General features: G+C 38.0%; 1 protein-coding gene across 5 annotated transcripts in view; it reads left to right on the top strand.

Annotated features, from left to right (window-relative positions):
* The window catches only part of LOC137596221 (rho GTPase-activating protein 42), a 68,059-nt gene that overhangs the window by 40,216 nt on the left and 8,826 nt on the right, over positions 1-19,017 (top strand). For 3 of the 5 annotated variants that reach the window (XM_068316530.1, XM_068316531.1, XM_068316534.1), the window contains 13 exons: positions 9,112-9,213; positions 9,451-9,561; positions 12,211-12,315; positions 13,259-13,388; positions 13,735-13,835; positions 14,459-14,568; positions 15,037-15,093; positions 16,924-17,002; positions 17,326-17,365; positions 17,677-17,739; positions 17,914-17,988; positions 18,443-18,527; positions 18,724-18,782. In XM_068316530.1, the coding sequence (XP_068172631.1) occupies positions 9,112-9,213; positions 9,451-9,561; positions 12,211-12,315; positions 13,259-13,388; positions 13,735-13,835; positions 14,459-14,568; positions 15,037-15,093; positions 16,924-17,002; positions 17,326-17,365; positions 17,677-17,739; positions 17,914-17,988; positions 18,443-18,527; positions 18,724-18,782 (1,117 nt within the window). The remainder of the gene's footprint in view (positions 1-9,111; positions 9,214-9,450; positions 9,562-12,210; positions 12,316-13,258; positions 13,389-13,734; positions 13,836-14,458; positions 14,569-15,036; positions 15,094-16,923; positions 17,003-17,325; positions 17,366-17,676; positions 17,740-17,913; positions 17,989-18,442; positions 18,528-18,723; positions 18,783-19,017) is intronic. The other 2 variants (XM_068316532.1, XM_068316533.1) reach the window with 1 other exon arrangement.

Genomic DNA, 19,017 nt, shown 5'->3' on the forward strand with positions numbered 1-19,017 from the left:
TCTTTAAAAAAATAAAGCAGAGGGTTTGATCTACAGTATAAATTACACATTAGATTTTCAAATGTCATGTGAACATCTACATAGACTGAGTGCCATAGTATCACAGGTACTTCCATGTGATCAAACAGAAAAGAGAAAGGCAGCAATTCATTTAAAATCTGTTGACTTCAAACCTATTTTTATAATCAAATTGCTTTAGTCCTGTTACATGTAATGCATTTTTACCTAACCCATTGGGTATTGAGAACTGGTAACAGCAGGGGTTTGACAGCGGGTTGCTTAGAGGTATCCTGATTCCAGAGTTGAAATGTTGTTGAAGCCAGAGTTCACTACAAAGAGCAGTGTGGGCTTGTTGCTACAAGCCATACTTTCATTCCTGGCCAACACAAAGGCATAAAATGAAAGCATTGCTGCTTGTTTGTGGTCAATCCCTTGGTGAGATCACACATGATCATGGTAGAACTCAACCCTTTGCACAGATCTACCAGATTTGAGTCCACAGCTAACTCTGAGAATCATTTGTACATCTTTATATAGCTATGACAAGTGCATGAGACATGTCCGTTTCAAAGTCGGCTTTACAATCTACAAATGTTGCAGTTTTATTGTTTGTCTGCTGGAACACGATCAGTTTGCATTATGACTAACTAAATGAAGCTAATCTTTCTCACAAACCTTTAGCAAAAACTGACTTAATTCACTGTAAACCACAATGTGGTTTATAAATTAAAAAAATCCTTTCAAAAAAATACACAATATAACAAATTGTGCTTCAAATACAAACACTTTCACTTACAAAAATGTAATTGAACCATGCCACCATGCATAACAAATTTTCTCACAAATGAGTAATTTTTCCCCTATACTACAAGTTAATTAAAACAGCGGAGCCACAGTGGGGCAGAGCAGGTTGAACCAATGAAACCACATGTGGATTTTATTGTATGGGAATATGCAATGTAGTTCTAAATCTGACAAGGATGATGAAGCAAACTGTCATATAAAGCAATGAGTTATAAGGCTGTATATGTCAGTACAGCTCATTGAACATCTGTGATTAAGGCACATGTATAGACTGATAGTTGCTATATAGACAGTGTTATTACCTATTTTAATCAAGGTGTCAAACTAAGGCGAGGCCTGTTGTTCTCCCATTAACAATTTTGTGGATGCAGTAAAAAAGCTGGAAATGCTTTAGTTGTTGAACAATTCATAGATGATCAGATGTTTGATGTTTATTACATTTGCACTCATGGAGAAGGGACACAATATTATAGCCGACAAAGCTTGGAAGCAACATTTAAATGTTTTCAAGCATGCTCTATTAAATAACTAACTAACTGCAGAATTTTCCTAATAAAAATGTGTTTTGACTTCGGCTCAAACTCCCGCTTTGTTTAAATGACCGTATACAGTGCACACTCATGCATCAACACTCGTGACTTCACCTCATCACGGATTTTGGTAGGTAGTCACGTGATACCATAGCGCATTCTGTTGGCTGACGGCATCTGGAAGTGCACTATGTTCCGTGAGTCTCGGAATGCAACTCACTTCCATGAGACACAAAAGTGCTTTAAGCAGTCTATAAGAGTGTGGGAAAAGGTAATACAAATGGAAGGTGGTTTAATATCAGTATTCGGAGGGTTCATAAACGTTTAAATTACCGTAAATAATAAGATAAATAGTTTGTCGCTATTTCAAGAAATGTGTTCTTCTCGCGTGGTTCCTGAAATGCATCAATCACGAGTAATGTGGGCGCACTGTTGTACCAAATGCCATTATGGGGTGGGAATCACTGAGGACAGTTGTAAAAGCAATCCAGACCCCGTACCACAGAAACCACATGTTGTTTCTCAGTGAATCAAAATAAATTGACTTCACATTATCTCCAAACCTCTGTTTTTCTTCAAATTGAGGTTTGAGCATCAGTTACATCCGACTTTATAGGCCAGACTAGTAACCCCTGGCCCCTCTTACACAGCCTGTTCATGGTGGGGCAGTCTACATAAAAGGTACAAAGGCGTGACAGGGCTTCATTGTTGTTTCAGCTCTGAGCCAGCAGAAAATGTAGTTACAACAGCAAATCTGTGTGAAAACAGCCAGATGACAAAACACTAAGATGGACCCATGACTTGGAGATTTATAAAAACAGAGTCAGCAGCAGGTAGTAATTACATGGAGGAAGAAAAACAGCAACTAACCATATTTGCAAATGTGGAGAAAATCCAAGATCTGAGAGCTCAAGCACCACAATAAGAGGAGTGGTAAATGAGAAAGATATCAATACGTATTACTCAATGACAGTGTAAGCTGTGCAAGCTATGTAAAAATTATGGTGTGGCAGTGTTTTGCTGCCATTGATAGAAAAATAGGTAGTGATTAGTGGATCTGCATTGCAGCAAGCATAAGAAATCTCTGTAAATAGAGCTGTACGAACCATCTCAACCATCACATGTATCAGCTGTAATGAAACACAGTATTTTTCCGAGATCTCCCTCTAGTTCTCTCGTACATCATAGTGTGTGTGCCTTCTTATTGCACTGACACTCTCGGTATAAAAAAAAAAAGGTTTCTTAAATGCCACTGGTGCTGACACTCCCTCTGCTTCTGCCTTTTTCCAACCACTTCCTCCTAATGGCACTTTTCTCCCTCCGGCCCATCCCCCTTTAAACATTACCCCAACTAGAATGAGATAAAAGACAGACATCACAAGTGGCTGAGCAACTTTCCACTGTTCCAGGAATCTCAAGAGTTCTGTGGGCTTTCTGACCCCTTCAGTTCCTGTTCTTGCCTTATTTGGCTATACTGTGAGTAATCCTACTGCGTTTATGTACCATTGAACCAGTTTTTAGGCACAAGCACATTTCTATGATTGTTATACTTGTTTAAAGCACTACAGGACAAATGAGGCACAATCAACTTAACAAATCTAAACCAAATGTTTTGGAATAAACCTCTTAGACTATAGCAAATACACAAACCATGAAGAGATGTTAAAATTATGTCTGCCAAGTGGAATATGGAATTACCATATGTTCTGCCTGCAAGACTGAAAACTTAGGAGAGACAACTTAAAATATTTGTATAATAATATTCTTCCCCTTTTCAGACACATTTTAGTGATCTGAAAGTTGGTTTCTTGCCATGCAAAGTTTCATAACTGAAATAGGGATGTGTGTGTTCCACCAGTGTCATGCAATTAAATTTTACTACCCAATTGCCAACAAAATTCAGTTAGACACTGTAAATATGGCAAAAATAGATTATTGTATTGTTTTTTTCTTTTAATAAGACCACCTTTACTCCAGGTGAGCACCATCCAGGGATCATAGGCATATTAAAAAATATTGTTAAACTTCTTATCCAATTTATAATTTGGCAAAACACACCCACCTTCTTCTTCATCTTCTTTTCCTTTCGGCTTTTCCCTTCAGGGGTCGCCACAGCGAATCAGTTTCCTCCATCTAACCCTGTCTTCTGCATCCTCTTCTCTCACACCAACTACCTTCATGTCCTCTTTCACTACATCCATAAACCTCCTCTTTGGTCTTCCTCTAGGCCTCCTGCCTGGCAGTTCAAAACTCAGCTTCCTTCTACAAATATATTCACTATCTCTCCTCTGGATATGTCCAAACCATCTCAGTCTGGCCTCTCTGACTTTATCTCCAAAACCTCTAACATGTGCTGTCCCTCTGATGTACTCATTCCTGATCCTATCCATCGTGGTCACTCCCAGAGAGAACCTCAGCATCTTCATCTCTGCTACCTCCAGCTCTGTCTCCTGTCTTTTCCTCAGTGACACTGTCTCTAGACCAAACAACATCGCTGGTCTCACCACAGTTTTGTAGACCTTTCCTTTCATTTTAGCTGAAACTCTTCTATCACACATCACACCTGACACTTTCCTCCACCCGTTCCATCCTGCCTGTTCACGCTTCTTCACCTCTTTTCCACACTCTCTATTGCACTCGACGGTTGACCCTAAGTACTTAAAATCCTCCACCTTCTTGATCTCTTCTCCCTCTAACCTCACTCTTCCACTTGGGTCCCTCTCATTCACACACATGTACTCTGTCTTACTGCGGCTAACCCTCATTCCTCTCCTTTCCAGGACAAACCTCCACCTCTCTAGCTTCTCCGCCACCTGTTCCCTGCTCTCACTGCAGATCACAATGTCATCTGCAAACATCATAGTCCATGGGGATTCCTGTCTAAAACACACCCACCTGACTATTCCCAACTAACTGAATATGAAGGATCAATGAAAACAGACCAACCTCTGATGCGTGCGTTATCCTACAGATGTCAGATGATTCCTCGCTTGTTTTCCTCTCTAAAGACAGGAATACCACGTGTTCATGGCTAAGAATCCCTCCAAAAATAAGGGTATCAATTAAAGTGATGCGGGGATCACCTTGCAAGCTGTAGACTAAAACCTTTGCATTATAAAAATGTCTGTCGTATGTTTATATTTTTTCTGGTTAACCCTTGGGTGTTTTGCTGCAGACTTTGGAGCCCATCCTTATTACTGAAGGCATTTTATCCCCCCCATCTCCCTTAAATGGAGTTGGAAAAAAAACAAGGATGGGCAAAAACAATTGTTCAATAAATTTTCCGTTTGGTTTAATTTTCACGGTTTAATTGTGTGGTACAATTGTGTTATTGATAATACCACCAGATAGAAACCAGATCTTGGAAGTTAAAGTTGTAGCTAATACTTTTGTCAATCAGCTAACCTAACTCTGATCAGTTCAGACTTTACACTGTTAACACTGTTTATGTGCTGGATCAATAGTTGCACAGGACAAAAGCATTTTTTGTGCAGCATAGGCATTTTGCAGAAATTTTTACTTTTAATACATCTATTGATCAGAGATGAGCAAACCATGTTCCATAATTAACTTTGCTGATTGTCAGTCAACATACTATTGATTATGATATCAATAACATGTTGACTGACAACATATTTTCAGTCAATATATGTATTTTAAAGCCTAAGTACATTAAGCTTTGAAATTGTTTCGTCTAATACCAGTGAGGAAATGCCAGTACAATCATCTTTCTTGCTTTACCATAGATAAGGTAATACATTATTCACATGCCTGTGCCACCGTGTCCTAACCTACAAAGCAGAAACATTATTAGAGTTATATTAGTTGTTGGGGCTTTTTTTGTGCTTTTTTTTTGTTACCAGTACTCACTCCCAGAATTTCACAAGACAATATTTGATGGTTCGCTCTTTACTTGTTTGAAAGCATCAGCCATCATCAACTGTGAATGACATTACAAGCAGAAATATACAAGATAAGTGTAATAAAGTTAAAGAGCCTGACAGTATTATAAGTCAGCATTACTGACTTCATTTAACCTGAATAGTCTTGCTTTTTTGTTTTGTTCACCAATGTGCAATATATGAAAAAATATTGTATTCCCCATCATGAAACAAGTGAGGACAGGCATATTGAAATAGATTTGATTCCCAGTCATTGTTCCTGTATGGGGTAAACTGAAAAAAGCATCAAGTAATTTTTTTCACAAAGCATTTATGTACAGCAAGTATTGAAGTGATACCTTTTCTTATTTACAATTTTCTTTGTTCTGCAATCTTTCACCCACGATGTGCTTGTTCTAATAGTCGTTCTTCTTACTGCTAGTATCTGCAGTCAAGTAGTGAGTTTATGGATGAATTTTGAATTTTGAAATCACATAATAGCTTGCAGTTTAGTTGCATTTAATTCCAATGCATTTGCTGTACACTGGACAGTGAGTTTAGTCTTTAGTTTTGTCATTATTTTTTGCTGTGTTTCATTAAAAAAATTCATTTAAGTTATCTATATAAATATTTATAGATAAAAATAAATGAAGGGAGGGGTTAAAAAAAAAACCACAAAGTGCAGTGTAGCCTGTGTATGCAGTATATATATCAGCATGGCAGAAGTCAACTAAATGGAAGGCAGGATGATAGATTAATTGAAGGATGTCAATTGCATTTCAAATTGCCAACAAAAATAGATTTGAATACTGATATTCATCATCTGGAGTAGTTGTTCATCACTTGAAGTCCCTACTTACTGGTTAAAAAGAATGAGGTATGACTCTTTTTGTTGTTGACAGGAAGAAGTCTTAGACATCCTTGTAGGATGCAACATTTATTCATGTGGGGCTTGTCAAAAGACTTTGTTCCACAATGTAATAAAAATGTTTGTCTATTGGAGATGTTCTTGTTTTTACCATGCAGTTTTACTTAGACCTCATAACAGAGATAAGCAAAATAAGGAATGTGTGTATTTGGTAACTATGTCTCTATTGCAGTGTAGACATCTTTTTGTTTCTGTGTCAAAGGGGACACAGGCATTGATAATCCATTAACAGTATGTCTTTCAAATAACATTTTGCAGTTTGCTGCACATACACTGAACAATATTTAACAGGATGGATATTTGTTTTTCACACTTCAGATGCAGAGTTTTCTAATTATCCCATATTAATTTACTTGCTCTTTGTGATGTCTCAGAAAGTGGGATTTCAGGCTAAGGTGGAGACATTTTTTTTGCCTGTGCAGCAAAGTAAATGAACTCAAGCTGAAACTTCATATTCTCTCAGGTTCCCTTCTGGAAGCAACACCAGTGTGTGTGATGGAGCATCAAAATAACCTGGCTATTGCTATTAAATCACCATTCAGGACCCCGGCTCCAATTAGCTTTCTCTAATGTGCTCATAAAGATATATTCCAGAGTGGTTCCTGTCACATCACTGCTCCGAGAATCCATTTATGAACATGTAGCTATATATTTTTCACAGAATGCCTCACTGGCCACTGATGTTTCTGTTATTCTGGGGCATTGGGCAGATGTGGAAGTATGGATGGTGTGCAGGGTATCTGGGGTTCTTTCCTCCATATGCATACCACATAGACAACTTTGACCTTCTTTGCTGCTTACATCTGTTGCCATGGTGATGAGAGGCTCAGGAGTTATGGCCCTGAGGCTCATTACGGTTGATGTCAAAGCAGGCAATATTTGGTTATATTCCAAACATGAATGGTGCCATCTTTGTGCCTGCTCTCAGCATCCCTTCATCAGTAAATTGCAAACGCACAGCCAGCCAAAAACTACCTGTAGTTTTTCTTGACACCTCCCCACCTGCAACGTTACATTATTAGCACTTAGCAACGTCATATATACTGCATCTGACAACAAAACTCTTTAAGAGCAACATGAGTTGATACCCTAACAGAAGGATTTCTATCACCATATTGCCATCCTGTGTATTATTTATTCATGAGGGTGAACAAAGCAGTCAGATGTCAGAATTTCCCAAGTGTTCGGATCTTGTGTTTTAAGAGGCACTCTGAGTTTATCCATTTCCATCTAGCTGATTAATGTCCCACTGGCTTTAGTTTGTGTCAGAAACATATTTGTTTCAGGGTGTATATCTGCCCTCATCCACATGTTCTCTGCCACCACATGTTGGGCTTCAGTTTTCTTCATGCAGTGCTCCCCCTTGTCTGTGAGAGTCTGCAATGGAAATCTCCCTGACTGCACAAACATGTTTCAGAAGGGGTCAGGTGGGAGGGCACTTGCAACATGGGCAACTACTAGCACCTGTTTCTGTTTGGCTATCATTACAGTAACACCACTTTATACACACCCTGCCTGGATTGGAACAATGCAGGATCCTTTCAGTGACTTAATCAGACTGCCGGTGCCTAACAGACTCACTGCAGCTCTGAGTCACTCCTTAGTAGTGTGGAAGAGTTAACCAAAGAGGAGGTTTTTGCATGAAGATTTCTGGCACACTCACACTGGTCAGCAGTGCTTTGAGATTCCTGCTGTGACTGCGGGCCTCAACTAATCCTAAAGCTCTTAATTTAAAGTGATCTCTAGTGTGTGCCCAGTGTATACACTCCTGTGCATGTGTGGGACTCTTGGTATTTTCTCCAAGGCTTCGTCTCTCTGCATGCTCACAAAAAAAATTCACGTCAACAGTAGTCACAATGGCCAACAGTCAGCTCCCTTTGATTGTCTTACAAGAATCACCCAATCCTTAAGAGAAATGTATTTCCAGCCACTGTGATATAATATTTCTTGAATTCATTTTATTATCTGTCTGTTTATTTTCTTTTTGTTTCCGTATTGTGGCCATATATAGAATTGATTTTCTTCCTCAATCCTGAAAAGATCATTCTTGGGTCAGACATGACAGGAAAGATGGAAATAAAGACACTACTACATGAAATTATGTATTGATTTTTGTGCTGTACTAGTAATAGTCATGTAGGAGGGCAATGTTATGTGGTAAATTTCTCCAGTGTTTAACTGCATGGGGGATACTGAGGCCACATCAGTCGCTATTGGATTTGACTTGCTAAATTTCAGGGTCATGGGAATGCAAGCAAACAAGCAGGATCTGGTTACAGTGGTTGTTTCCTCACACTTTGCCTCCTCAACATCCATTGCCACCAACAAAGCTTGATTCAAAGGTCAGATGGATGCAAGGAACTTAAATGCCTTCACAGAGACATATTCTCTTTTTTGGGGAGGGTATGATTAATGAAGTTGAAGTGAATCTTTTTTTTTGGGGGGGGGGGGGGTGAAATGTTCAATCTCTGAGTGTATACAGTATGCTTTATGGATGGGCATCTGGCATGAAAACCATTTCCTGTCCCTTCCTCAAAGCCTCCTGGAACACTGTTCAAATCTGTTGTTGTAGGTGGAGCATAACAAGAAAGACAAATGTAACCTGCATCCAGCCAGTCCTGTGCCAAGAATGTAATGATATTGATGATTTACATTGATATGTACAGTATTGTTGCTGTGAAAATGTCTACTGCTGGGGAACTGTGAGAATTATAGCATATATTCTCTGAAGCCATTTTTTAGGTTCTTATAGACCATATAGATGTTGTCACTTATAATTATACAGTCTCAGGCCACTTTCATGATCAGTCATTATTTTTGACAGAACCTTTAAATCCCATGTGAAAATGTTATTAGACCTCCACCTAGTGGCAGGTTAAACACACACACACACATGCACACACATTGGAAATGCACACACCATGTTGGTGACATTTAAGTCTTTCTTTTGTCTTATGAACCTTTTTAGGAGGGTAAGAAGAAATTTGATAAGGAAACAGAGAAATACTACTCCACACTAGAGAGACACCTCAGCCTGTCATCCAAAAAGAAGGAAACATATCTGCAGGAGGTAAAGCCAAAACAACTCTCTGATCCCCAACATATCTTTGGATAATGCTGTTTTATGGTCTGCTGCCAAGCTTCTAAAAATACATGTATTGTTTGTGCACTGTTCTTTGCTCATCCCTTCTTTAAGCACCGTATCCAGGTGGTGATGTAAGCATTAACTGTCCCACATAGTGTTCTCCCAGTTTAACCCCTGTCTTTGTTATTAACACTAACCGTGTGTGTGTTTTTTCATTGTCAGGCCGACATGCAGATTGATAAGGAGAGACAGCTCTTTTATGACGCGTCCCTTGAGTACGTTTTCAAAATACAAGAAGTGCAAGAGAAAAAGAAATTTGAGTTTGTTGAGCCGGTAAGAGAAACATTAGTTTTGCATATATCTGTACTCAGAGAGTAAATGGTTGTTTAAAATGAGGCAAGTGGCTTTGATTGTTCCATTAAATTAGAGCGTTATGAGAAGTATATGCTCAAATGTGTAAATGTGTACTTTTAACTTTAAATGTTTGGTGATCTTTGAGTCTAAACAGGCATAATTCTGTGTCTCCAAATTCACCTGCTTTGTGAATTCTCTGTCATAAAGTCAAATCATTTGGGAAAGCAGTGGGTGGATTGGATAAAGTTGTTGTCAGACAAAACAGTTGGAAGTCAAACCCTTTATAAATGTCCCCACTTTACAGGTTTAATATCTTTAGCAGGGCAATCACCACGAAACATCAAGGTCTATATGTGTTAAATGTCTGGGAATATGAGATGGGAGCAGTTTGAAAATATTCTAATTACATGTATCTACATTCACTGGCAGGCACCCCAGAACTCAGGCCAGAAATGTAAATCTCTTAAGTACAGAAGTGATGGGGGCTGGTGATTGATTTAAGCACAGGAAAGGTTGTTCATCCTTGAACTTTTCATATAACAAGCCTAGAAATACAATCGGTGGTAGCATCTTAGAATTTAAATAAGGAGTTCCAAGTTTGTAGGACTCTCCACGCTCCATGGGTCAGTTTTTCCTGCAACAAAGAAGGCTCCCACTTTTCTCTACAAAGGTAAATGATGTTTGTGTTATACAAAAATGGATCAATAACTCTCAACCACAGAGAGCTACAGCTGTGTTAAATTTTTACTTTTCTGCCCTTCATATTCTGTGCCAGACTGTATTGTGGGGCTGCAGTTTATGATTACTGATTATTTCCAAGATTAAACTGTAAAACACTTGCATGAAATGTCAGAAAAAGTTAAAGATAAAAAAATAGAAATTCCACATTCCAGTTTTTCTAAGCAGATACAGATCCACAATTAATTCACAATTAATATAATATGTGACATTTTGCTCAAAAAATGACTGAAATAGGTGATTGATTAATATCTTTGCTGGTAATTAAGTTTCATTCAGTTGATTAATCAATCTATGCAGCTCTGTTGTACTAACATGAAAATACGTTTACTTCATCAGATTATTTAATTGATTATTTTACAATATTTACAAATTCATGTAACATTAATGACCGGAAGCTCGTCACCAGTTGTTGATAAGACACATCGAATCCATCGCTCTTTGAGAATAACACAAGATTTCCATGCCTAGGTGTTTTTATGTTGATTTGGCTCAATATTTCTATTTTTCTATTACAGTGGTACCTCTACTTACGAATGTCTCTACGTACGAAATTTTCTACTTACGAAATTTCTCAGCAGGAAAATATTACCTCTAGTTACGAAAGAAATTTCGATTTACAAAAGGTAAAAATACAGTATTGGCTGATACTCGCAGCTCCCACAGGTTCCTCAACGCAACATTCTCATAGCCGCTCTGCCATTGGCTATTACCTAGTATCTTCCTGGCATCCCATTGGCTAAGAGGGACCTCTGTGTGGAGCTAGATCGGTGTTTATGCTCGTCATTCGGCTCTCGACCCGTGAGGTGTTCTGATAGTTTTACGTAAATATATTAACTTTTTGAGTATTCGCTATGGACCCCAAGAAAGTGACGAAGAAAAGAGGAAAAGTAAAGACGAAGAAAATAGTTTTTTGTCCATACAAACGAAGCAAGAGATAATAGAAAAGCATGAAAAAGACATGCGTTTGGTTGATCTCGCCAAAGAATAATGCATCTACAATCGCCATGTTATTAAAACAAAAAGAAGTTTAAGGAGTTTAAGGCATCGCGTGGGTGGTTGGAGAAGTTCAAAAGGAGGACTGGAATTCACTCTGTTGTTCGGCATGGTGAGATAGGAGCGTATGAACCAAAGAGGGCAAAAAACAATGGGGACAGCAGTTAAAAGGTAAATGACCATCATTTTTATTATTTATTCTTTATTTTTTACAATATGCACAACTCTCATTTATTGTGTAATAATCTAATCATAACATGTATTTGTTGCATGTTTTGATGCATTTTTATGCTTTATAAAACATTTATGTCTGAATTTTGGGGGGCTTGGAACGGATTAGGACATTTGCATGGAAAACGCGTGTCTACTTACGTAATTTTCTACTTACGTCATTTCTTCCGGAACCGATTAATTTCGTAAGTAGAGGTACCACTGTATATTATTTGTAAGACCCATCTTACATTGCTGAATACAGTGTAAGATGTCGTCTGTGCTGTATGTCGTGTATATACGGCACACATGACAATAAAGCTGACTTTGACTTGACTTTGAAAAACTGATAGAGAATTTTATCTTCCATTCAACATAAAATTCATCAACTCTTCCTCAGCCTAAGGTCCACCTTTTGGTCAAAATCCATCTGCAATTTTTCTTCAGCTTTCTTGCTCACAAAAAGACAAACAAGCAAACTTTCATGTTTACACAATCTCCACCTTATTCTCAAAAGTGTGTTTGTGCTTTTTATGTAAAAATATTATTATGTGTGTCAAAAAATGTTGGACAAGATTCTCCATACTGTAGACATTATGATAATTGTGTCATGATATTGAGTGCCTTTTTTACTGTTTGTATTGTTTATTAAAAGAAGAAATTCCCTTTATTGTTCCTCTCCAGCTCCTGGCCTTTCTTCAGGGTTTGTTTACGTTCTACCATGAAGGATATGAGCTGGCTCATGAATTTGAGCCGTACAAACAACAGCTCCAATTCAACCTACAGAACGTAAGTCTTAGCACCTTATAGATTGCAGACGTTGTACACAATAGCAACCAACCACATAATCAGATTCTGCATCTTATCATATTCATACATAACAAGCAAGTTTTCACAAATAGATAGCTGTGTTATTAGATGAGATACTTCGCTGTGCAGAGGATCAATATTTTCTGTGTGCTATATTGCAAACAGTTACTTCAGGCCATTTAATGGTGTTGTGTCAAGACAAACGTTGGGGATAAAATAGCAACTGTCATCATGGCCACTCTTTCCATAACTGTGACTTGACCACTTGCATCCTAACGGTCCCGAATTTCTCTTAGACCCAAAACATTGTAGCCATTACTCAGGCAATTCCCACTCTTCATGTTTTCATTCTTTTAAAGTTATTTTTTGGGTATTATCAGCTTTTATTGTATTAGCAACAGCTGAAGAGGAGACAGGAAATGCAAGAGACGGCGGGGGAGGACATGCAACAAAAGGTTACAGGTCACCAGGGAACTGCAACCTCAATACATGAAGCTCATCCTCTGTTAACTGAGATAAATAAAAGGGTTTTAAGATACAAAAATAAAGAACAGAAAAAGGTTAGTCTGTCAGCACTCTAGAAGGGAGGGTTCTTTCTGGCCCCTTTGGCTCCAGATATTATAAACTAAATAAATGTTGGATCACCTCCATCAAGTATGTTTTTCCATGAAGCATTTAATGTATTTGAATAAGATGTGGTGTTTTCATGAACAAATGGTTTGCCCACTTCTTAGTTATTAATTAATCCAGTTGTTGTCATGCTTCTGCATTCATAAGAGGTTTTTATATAGTCCTTTTTTCTTTGACATAATTTTGTCTGCATGTATTCTCATATCCTCATTTTGGCCTTAGTATAGACAAAATGATTGTAGTTTTGAAACATCATACACAAAACATCCTGTATCATGTATTTTCTGAGTAGACGCGAAACAATTTTGTGAGCACCAAGCAGGAAGTGGAGAAGTTGATGAAGAGGATAAGGTCTGCAGATCAGGATTATAAACCACCAGGCCAGTGGACGATGGAAGGCTTCCTGTATGTCCAGGAAAAACGTGAGTATGTGATGCAGGGCTAGTCAGGCCCTCTCACAGCCGCCATGACCCCCACCTCAAGAGAATACCGTTTTACATCCATCACCATAAACATGTCTTGAGTTCTCCCAGGCTTCTGCAGAGAAGATCCAGCTCTTATAACTCATCCTGTTTACTGACTCTCTTTGATGTTCTCTCATACAAGTAGGGAAGATTTCAAATTTTTATCAGCAGTGAGAAACAACTTCTGATTTATTACAGTTTAATTGCAAATAGATTTTCAGAAGTCCTTCCAGGAGCTGTGTAATTCAGAGGGAAAAAAATTGGCTAACCACCATTTTCCTTTTAATGGATTTTTCTTTCTTAGGTCCTCTGGGATGCACTTGGACACGTCACTACTGCACGTATGAGAAAGGCAGCAAGATTTTCTCTTTGAGTAACACTGAAAACAAATCGGCCACAAAACAGGTACGTAGTTTGCTACAGATTAGTTAGTGCAGTTTGTTTTTACTTTAATTTTCTCTTTAGCTTTTGATAAGGTTTATTTTGTATAAATACTACTCTATTTTCCGCTCATAAAAATAATAAAAGCTTAGAACTGACTGACAAAGTATAATATGTGTGGGTTAAACAAAGAACCCACTTGAGGTTTACAAGAATGTTTCACACCAGAGTGAATAAAAGGAAAAAGACCTCAACAAAACCTTTCAGCTAACAAGAGTTTTGAGTTAATAAAAGATTTGTTAACTCTAGGCAGACAAAATGCTTCAAATATATAAATCCACAAACAAATAACTCAAATGAAAGAAAATGACTTTTAAAGAATAGTAGTTTCTTGTTTTACTCACAAGGAACAGAACAAGTCCATGCTATTTGTAACCATTTGGGCAAATGAGAGAAAGTAATGACTATTAGGATTTAGATACAGATTAAGTATTTTTACATAGGTGTATGCATTTACTGAGAGGAAACACTATATAATTTATTTTTTAAAACTTGTAATTGAAGAATTAAAAATAGAAGTATCTGAAGTAGATAAGAATTCCTGTCTATTCATTCCAGTTGATATTGTACAATGTGTTAATTGATAGAATGGTCTTGTCCTGAACCAGCCAGAGATGTTCAAGCTCAAATCCTGCATCCGGAGGAAAACCGACTCCATCGACAAGCGTTTCTGTTTCGATATTGAAGTGCTGGAGAGGTACAGTTTGTGACAGTGTGAATTATCCTCACCTCCCCAAAAGTGTGTTGTGACATACCTGAACTAAAAACATTTGGATTTTGTGACATTTAGTGCCACCACTATGTCAACATTTGTTTCCTGTCAATAGTTAGGAAAGAACATTGGAAGAAAACAATCTAGACAAATATAACATGTCATATTTCAAAAACTGTATGTCTTTCAAACCATCTTTTTTCTTGTACAACTAAGCTGACACTGGTACTGTAATTAAACCATGCAAGATACTGAGCATTGTAAAAGGTGTTTGGGTTTGACTGTTATCTTCAAAGATGCCTTGTTTAACATTGTTAGATTCTTTTCAAATCTTTTTTTGTTCTGCATGTTCCCCTAGTCCTCTCACACACTCTTATTTTTTGTATAACCACATCGATTATAACTCCATTTTTGGACCCACTCCGTCTTTTCTCTGTGTCCGTGTCAATGTAGAAATGACATCTATCGTGGAACTCTTTTCAGACCACTACAGTTTTTCTGTAAAGTCCGGTATGTGAACTGACCAGTTCTGCCCTTTCAAAGCAGTTGCATGTGCTGCATGTGTGCTACCAATCACCTCACCCAATCTCAAATTATAGACTAATGAAAAACTGTTGAGTTCTTACCTCTTCACTAAATCAGATGTTTCTTGGTCAATATGGGCTGAAGGACACAAATATACTCTTAAGTTTATTACATGTGCCTGCACTTCTAATATTAATTTCTATTCTCTCATTTAATGATTCTTTTTGTAGAAGCTTGTAATCTGTCAGCTATGTGGGAACCTTCAGAGTTGAACAATATTTAATGTTGTACAGTAGGCCAGGATAAGGAATTGCTGAGCTGACACCTTCACCTTGACTGCCCGCCGATTAACAGTGGCTGAATTGATCAAGTCATACATTATTACCTTGACGTGAGCTCATTTTTTTGATGTGTATCACAGAATATAGAGTTAGCTCATTACTGTGCCTTAATGTTGCACAGCACCAGCAGAGCCAGCACACCCTTGGTGAATGGCTGAGCGTGGACAATAACTGTACTTTATTTGCAGGACAACTCATTTATCATAAACTGTGATGCCCCAGGGTGCTTGTTCTGACCACAAGGACAATGTGGTCCAAGCTCCAGTCAGCTTCAAGCTCATTCATTCATCCTCATTACAATAATAATTCTGTTACAGCTACAGCCCAGCCACAATTAATCAATGTGGGAACCTTATTCTTAAGGGCATAGTGAACAGAAATACAAAAAAAATATTTAGCCACACAGTTGTGTATTTTAAATTCTGGTTTTGCCCAAATTTTGAGATATCAAGCTGTGAAATTTTACTCCTTACCACAATCTCAGTGAACAAATACCGATTTTACTGCTGTGTGCAGTGTAAAGATGAGAGTATTATGTCCTTTGGTGATGGCATTTTAACACTGGTGGTGGTAGGGGTGGTGGTGATGGTGGTGATGGTCTGATTGAAGGAATTGTTGAAAATCTGGGAGTTATGTGGTGTGCACCCTGATGAGTCTGGGCACTGGGTGTTGTGGACTGAATATGCATGGAGGCAAAAGGGTTGAGGCAATTTGGCATGTAAATCACAGGTAGCAGTAGCAGGGATAAGGACACCTTTAGTGAAACACAGCGTCACAGAACAAATTTGGTTGGTAATCTAGTTAGTGCTAGCTAGCTGATATACATACAGCAGTTCTAAACCAAAAAGTAGTTCTTATTGGTAAGAATATCAGTAAAGCAGACACAATTTTTTTCCCCCATAATTCCCATCCCTATATTCACCTCTTAATTGAGGTGGAGGCTTTATCGCAAATACAGATAACAAAACTTGTTCAAATAAATCCAAAATGATCTGCATGCCTGGATACCATGTGAGGTGAGATTAGAAATTAATTAATGTGGTTCAATTTAATCCCAGCTCAAGTAACATGACATGGCTCCCTGCTCACTCTATCACTACAGGGTTATGATTTGTGTCATTTTAATTTTATTATTTATTTAGTGCATTTATGTTGAAACTACTACACAAAATGTTTAGACACATGAGACACAGGAACTGCTTTGCTGTATATCGAGGTTAAGATGGAGGAATGTGCATGTTGTATGAAAAAAAATCTATTTTATTAAGCATAATTACATAACATGTAATTGGAAGTGAAATGTGAAACACTGAACAAAAAAGGGCACAGTTTAAAGTCAAGCATTTGCACATGAGCTTTTTTAGTCACACTAGACCTTTTATAGTGGTCTTTTCCAGTGTAAACATGGTCTGTCCAGGGGCCCCTAAGGCAATGAGATCAGACTGAGACCAGCTTTCCTCTGAAATCTTTCCAGGCATGGCGTTATGACACTGCAGGCACTGTCAGAGTCCAACAGAAGATTGTGGCTGGAGGCCATGGATGGCAAGGAGCCGGTGAGGAACTCTTTGTGGTTGTTTTTTAAAATCCTTTTGTGTTGGCTTCTGTTTGGAAAGGATGGTTTGTGGTTATTTGACAAGCAAGCATTGCAAAACTGGATTATTTGTCATTATTGGCACCCTCTTCTGGAGGGGTCAGGCTAGGCCTTTTTAAGAAACTGACCTCATCATATGCTGGTGTTAAAAATAGAACAGTCCACTTAAAGGAAAGAAACTCCGCGGTGAAAAAAAACTATGGCATGAAGATCTTCTTTCTCGGTTTTTGCTCAGTTTTGAAGTGTTTTTTTAGCTTTCTAATGCTTCCTGTGAACTCTCTCTAGATTTACAACCTGCCTGCCATTTTAAGCAAAAAGGAAGAGAGTAAGTGTCTTTTTCTTTAATCCTTCAGAACCATTGTCATCATTGAAACATATCCTTTATAACACTTCATTAAATCCTCATTACACACATGTCAGACACACACTTTGTTACCCATAGCTACTGTATATCTATTCATTTGCAAGATTACTTGGCATAGACCCACTGAGCTGACATAATGAAGCCTTTCTAGTGTAGGGATTGTATCGTATTAGTCAGAGCTGAAACATAAGGGAGACCTTATTATTCCTGCTCGTTGTGTGGTTAACCAATTACAATTGACATGTCAACTCTGTTATCATCTTGTTTTACAGCATTTCTTAATGAGGCGGGCTTTAACTTTGTAAGGAAATGTATTGACCTGGTGGAGATGAGAGGTGAGACTTTTAACTCTCTCATCTTTCATCTGTTAATGACTTGTATGCAGCCTGGTTCTGAATATGAATAACAATAGCAACATATGGCATCGTAATAGATGTTAACTATACATAAAATCTTTGCACCTACTTCCAGTTCATTTCTATACATTTTATTTTTCCATTGCCACCCAGGTATAAATGCAATGGGACTATACAGAATTGGAGGAGTCAATTCCAAAGTACAGAAGCTGATGACCACAGTGTTTTGTAAGTAGAGAAAAAAACAGAAACATGATCAAATCTGTATCTGGAGAGAAAATTCTACATGTTTACAGACCTTTATTAAAAAAAATAACCCTGCAGAATGAGGAAAGAGGTCCTCCTGGTGGTTTGACACTGTAACTGCCATATATCCTGTTACTTTGTCATTTCCTTATTAGATGACCAAAAGTAATTTGATTTGCATGCATATCATACGTTTGAACAGGAAACGTCTGATTAATTCAGGATTTCCTGTTGCTTGATCTCCTCTTCTGTGAGACACATGACACATGTATTCTTGTGCACTTGCATTTATTTCACTTTCCTGACACCAGAACGCAGGCAGCATGTTAATGCTCATTCACGCATCCTGTCAGCTCATTTCATGTTGTATTGGTTTCTTTAATCAGTTTGCAGTTACTCATTGTGGTGCTCTAAAAATAAAACGTGCTTCTAATAGCCTCCAAAGCTCCAGTGGATATGGACCTGGATCCAGAGACATGGGACAATAAAACCATCACCAGCGGTCTGAAGAATTACCTCAGGTCAGCTTGCCCCACCAGCTGTGCATCTTTAGCTATCAGAAATCATCATTACCTCCATGATGCATCTTTGAAACCTCTCTGGTGTTATTTAAGCATACAGCACTGCCAAGGGCTCTCAGAAGCAGGAGAGTGCATTCAAAGGGCCTGTTTCGTTCAGGAAATAAATAGTCACTGTTTTGTTTTTTTTATCCACCAGATGTCTCACTGAGCCTCTAATGACATTCAAACTCCACAAAGATTTTATCTTGGCTGCCAGTAAGTTATGTAAAGTTGTTGACACTTATAATGACTATGCTGCCAACTAATCAGTTTTGGTAGAAAGATTCTAATGTTTGTATCGCATGTTCAGGTTCAATGCATACTAATAAAACTCAATCGTCTGTCAAATGAAGAAAACGTTCTACTTAATCAGAGATGCACATGGGTGAATTTTATTTTACTCAGAACCCTGTAACAATTGATTTACTGTGGTCACTTTTAAATTGGTATT

Source organism: Antennarius striatus, chromosome 6 (assembly GCF_040054535.1).
Source record: "Antennarius striatus isolate MH-2024 chromosome 6, ASM4005453v1, whole genome shotgun sequence".
Taxonomy (NCBI): domain Eukaryota; kingdom Metazoa; phylum Chordata; class Actinopteri; order Lophiiformes; family Antennariidae; genus Antennarius; species Antennarius striatus.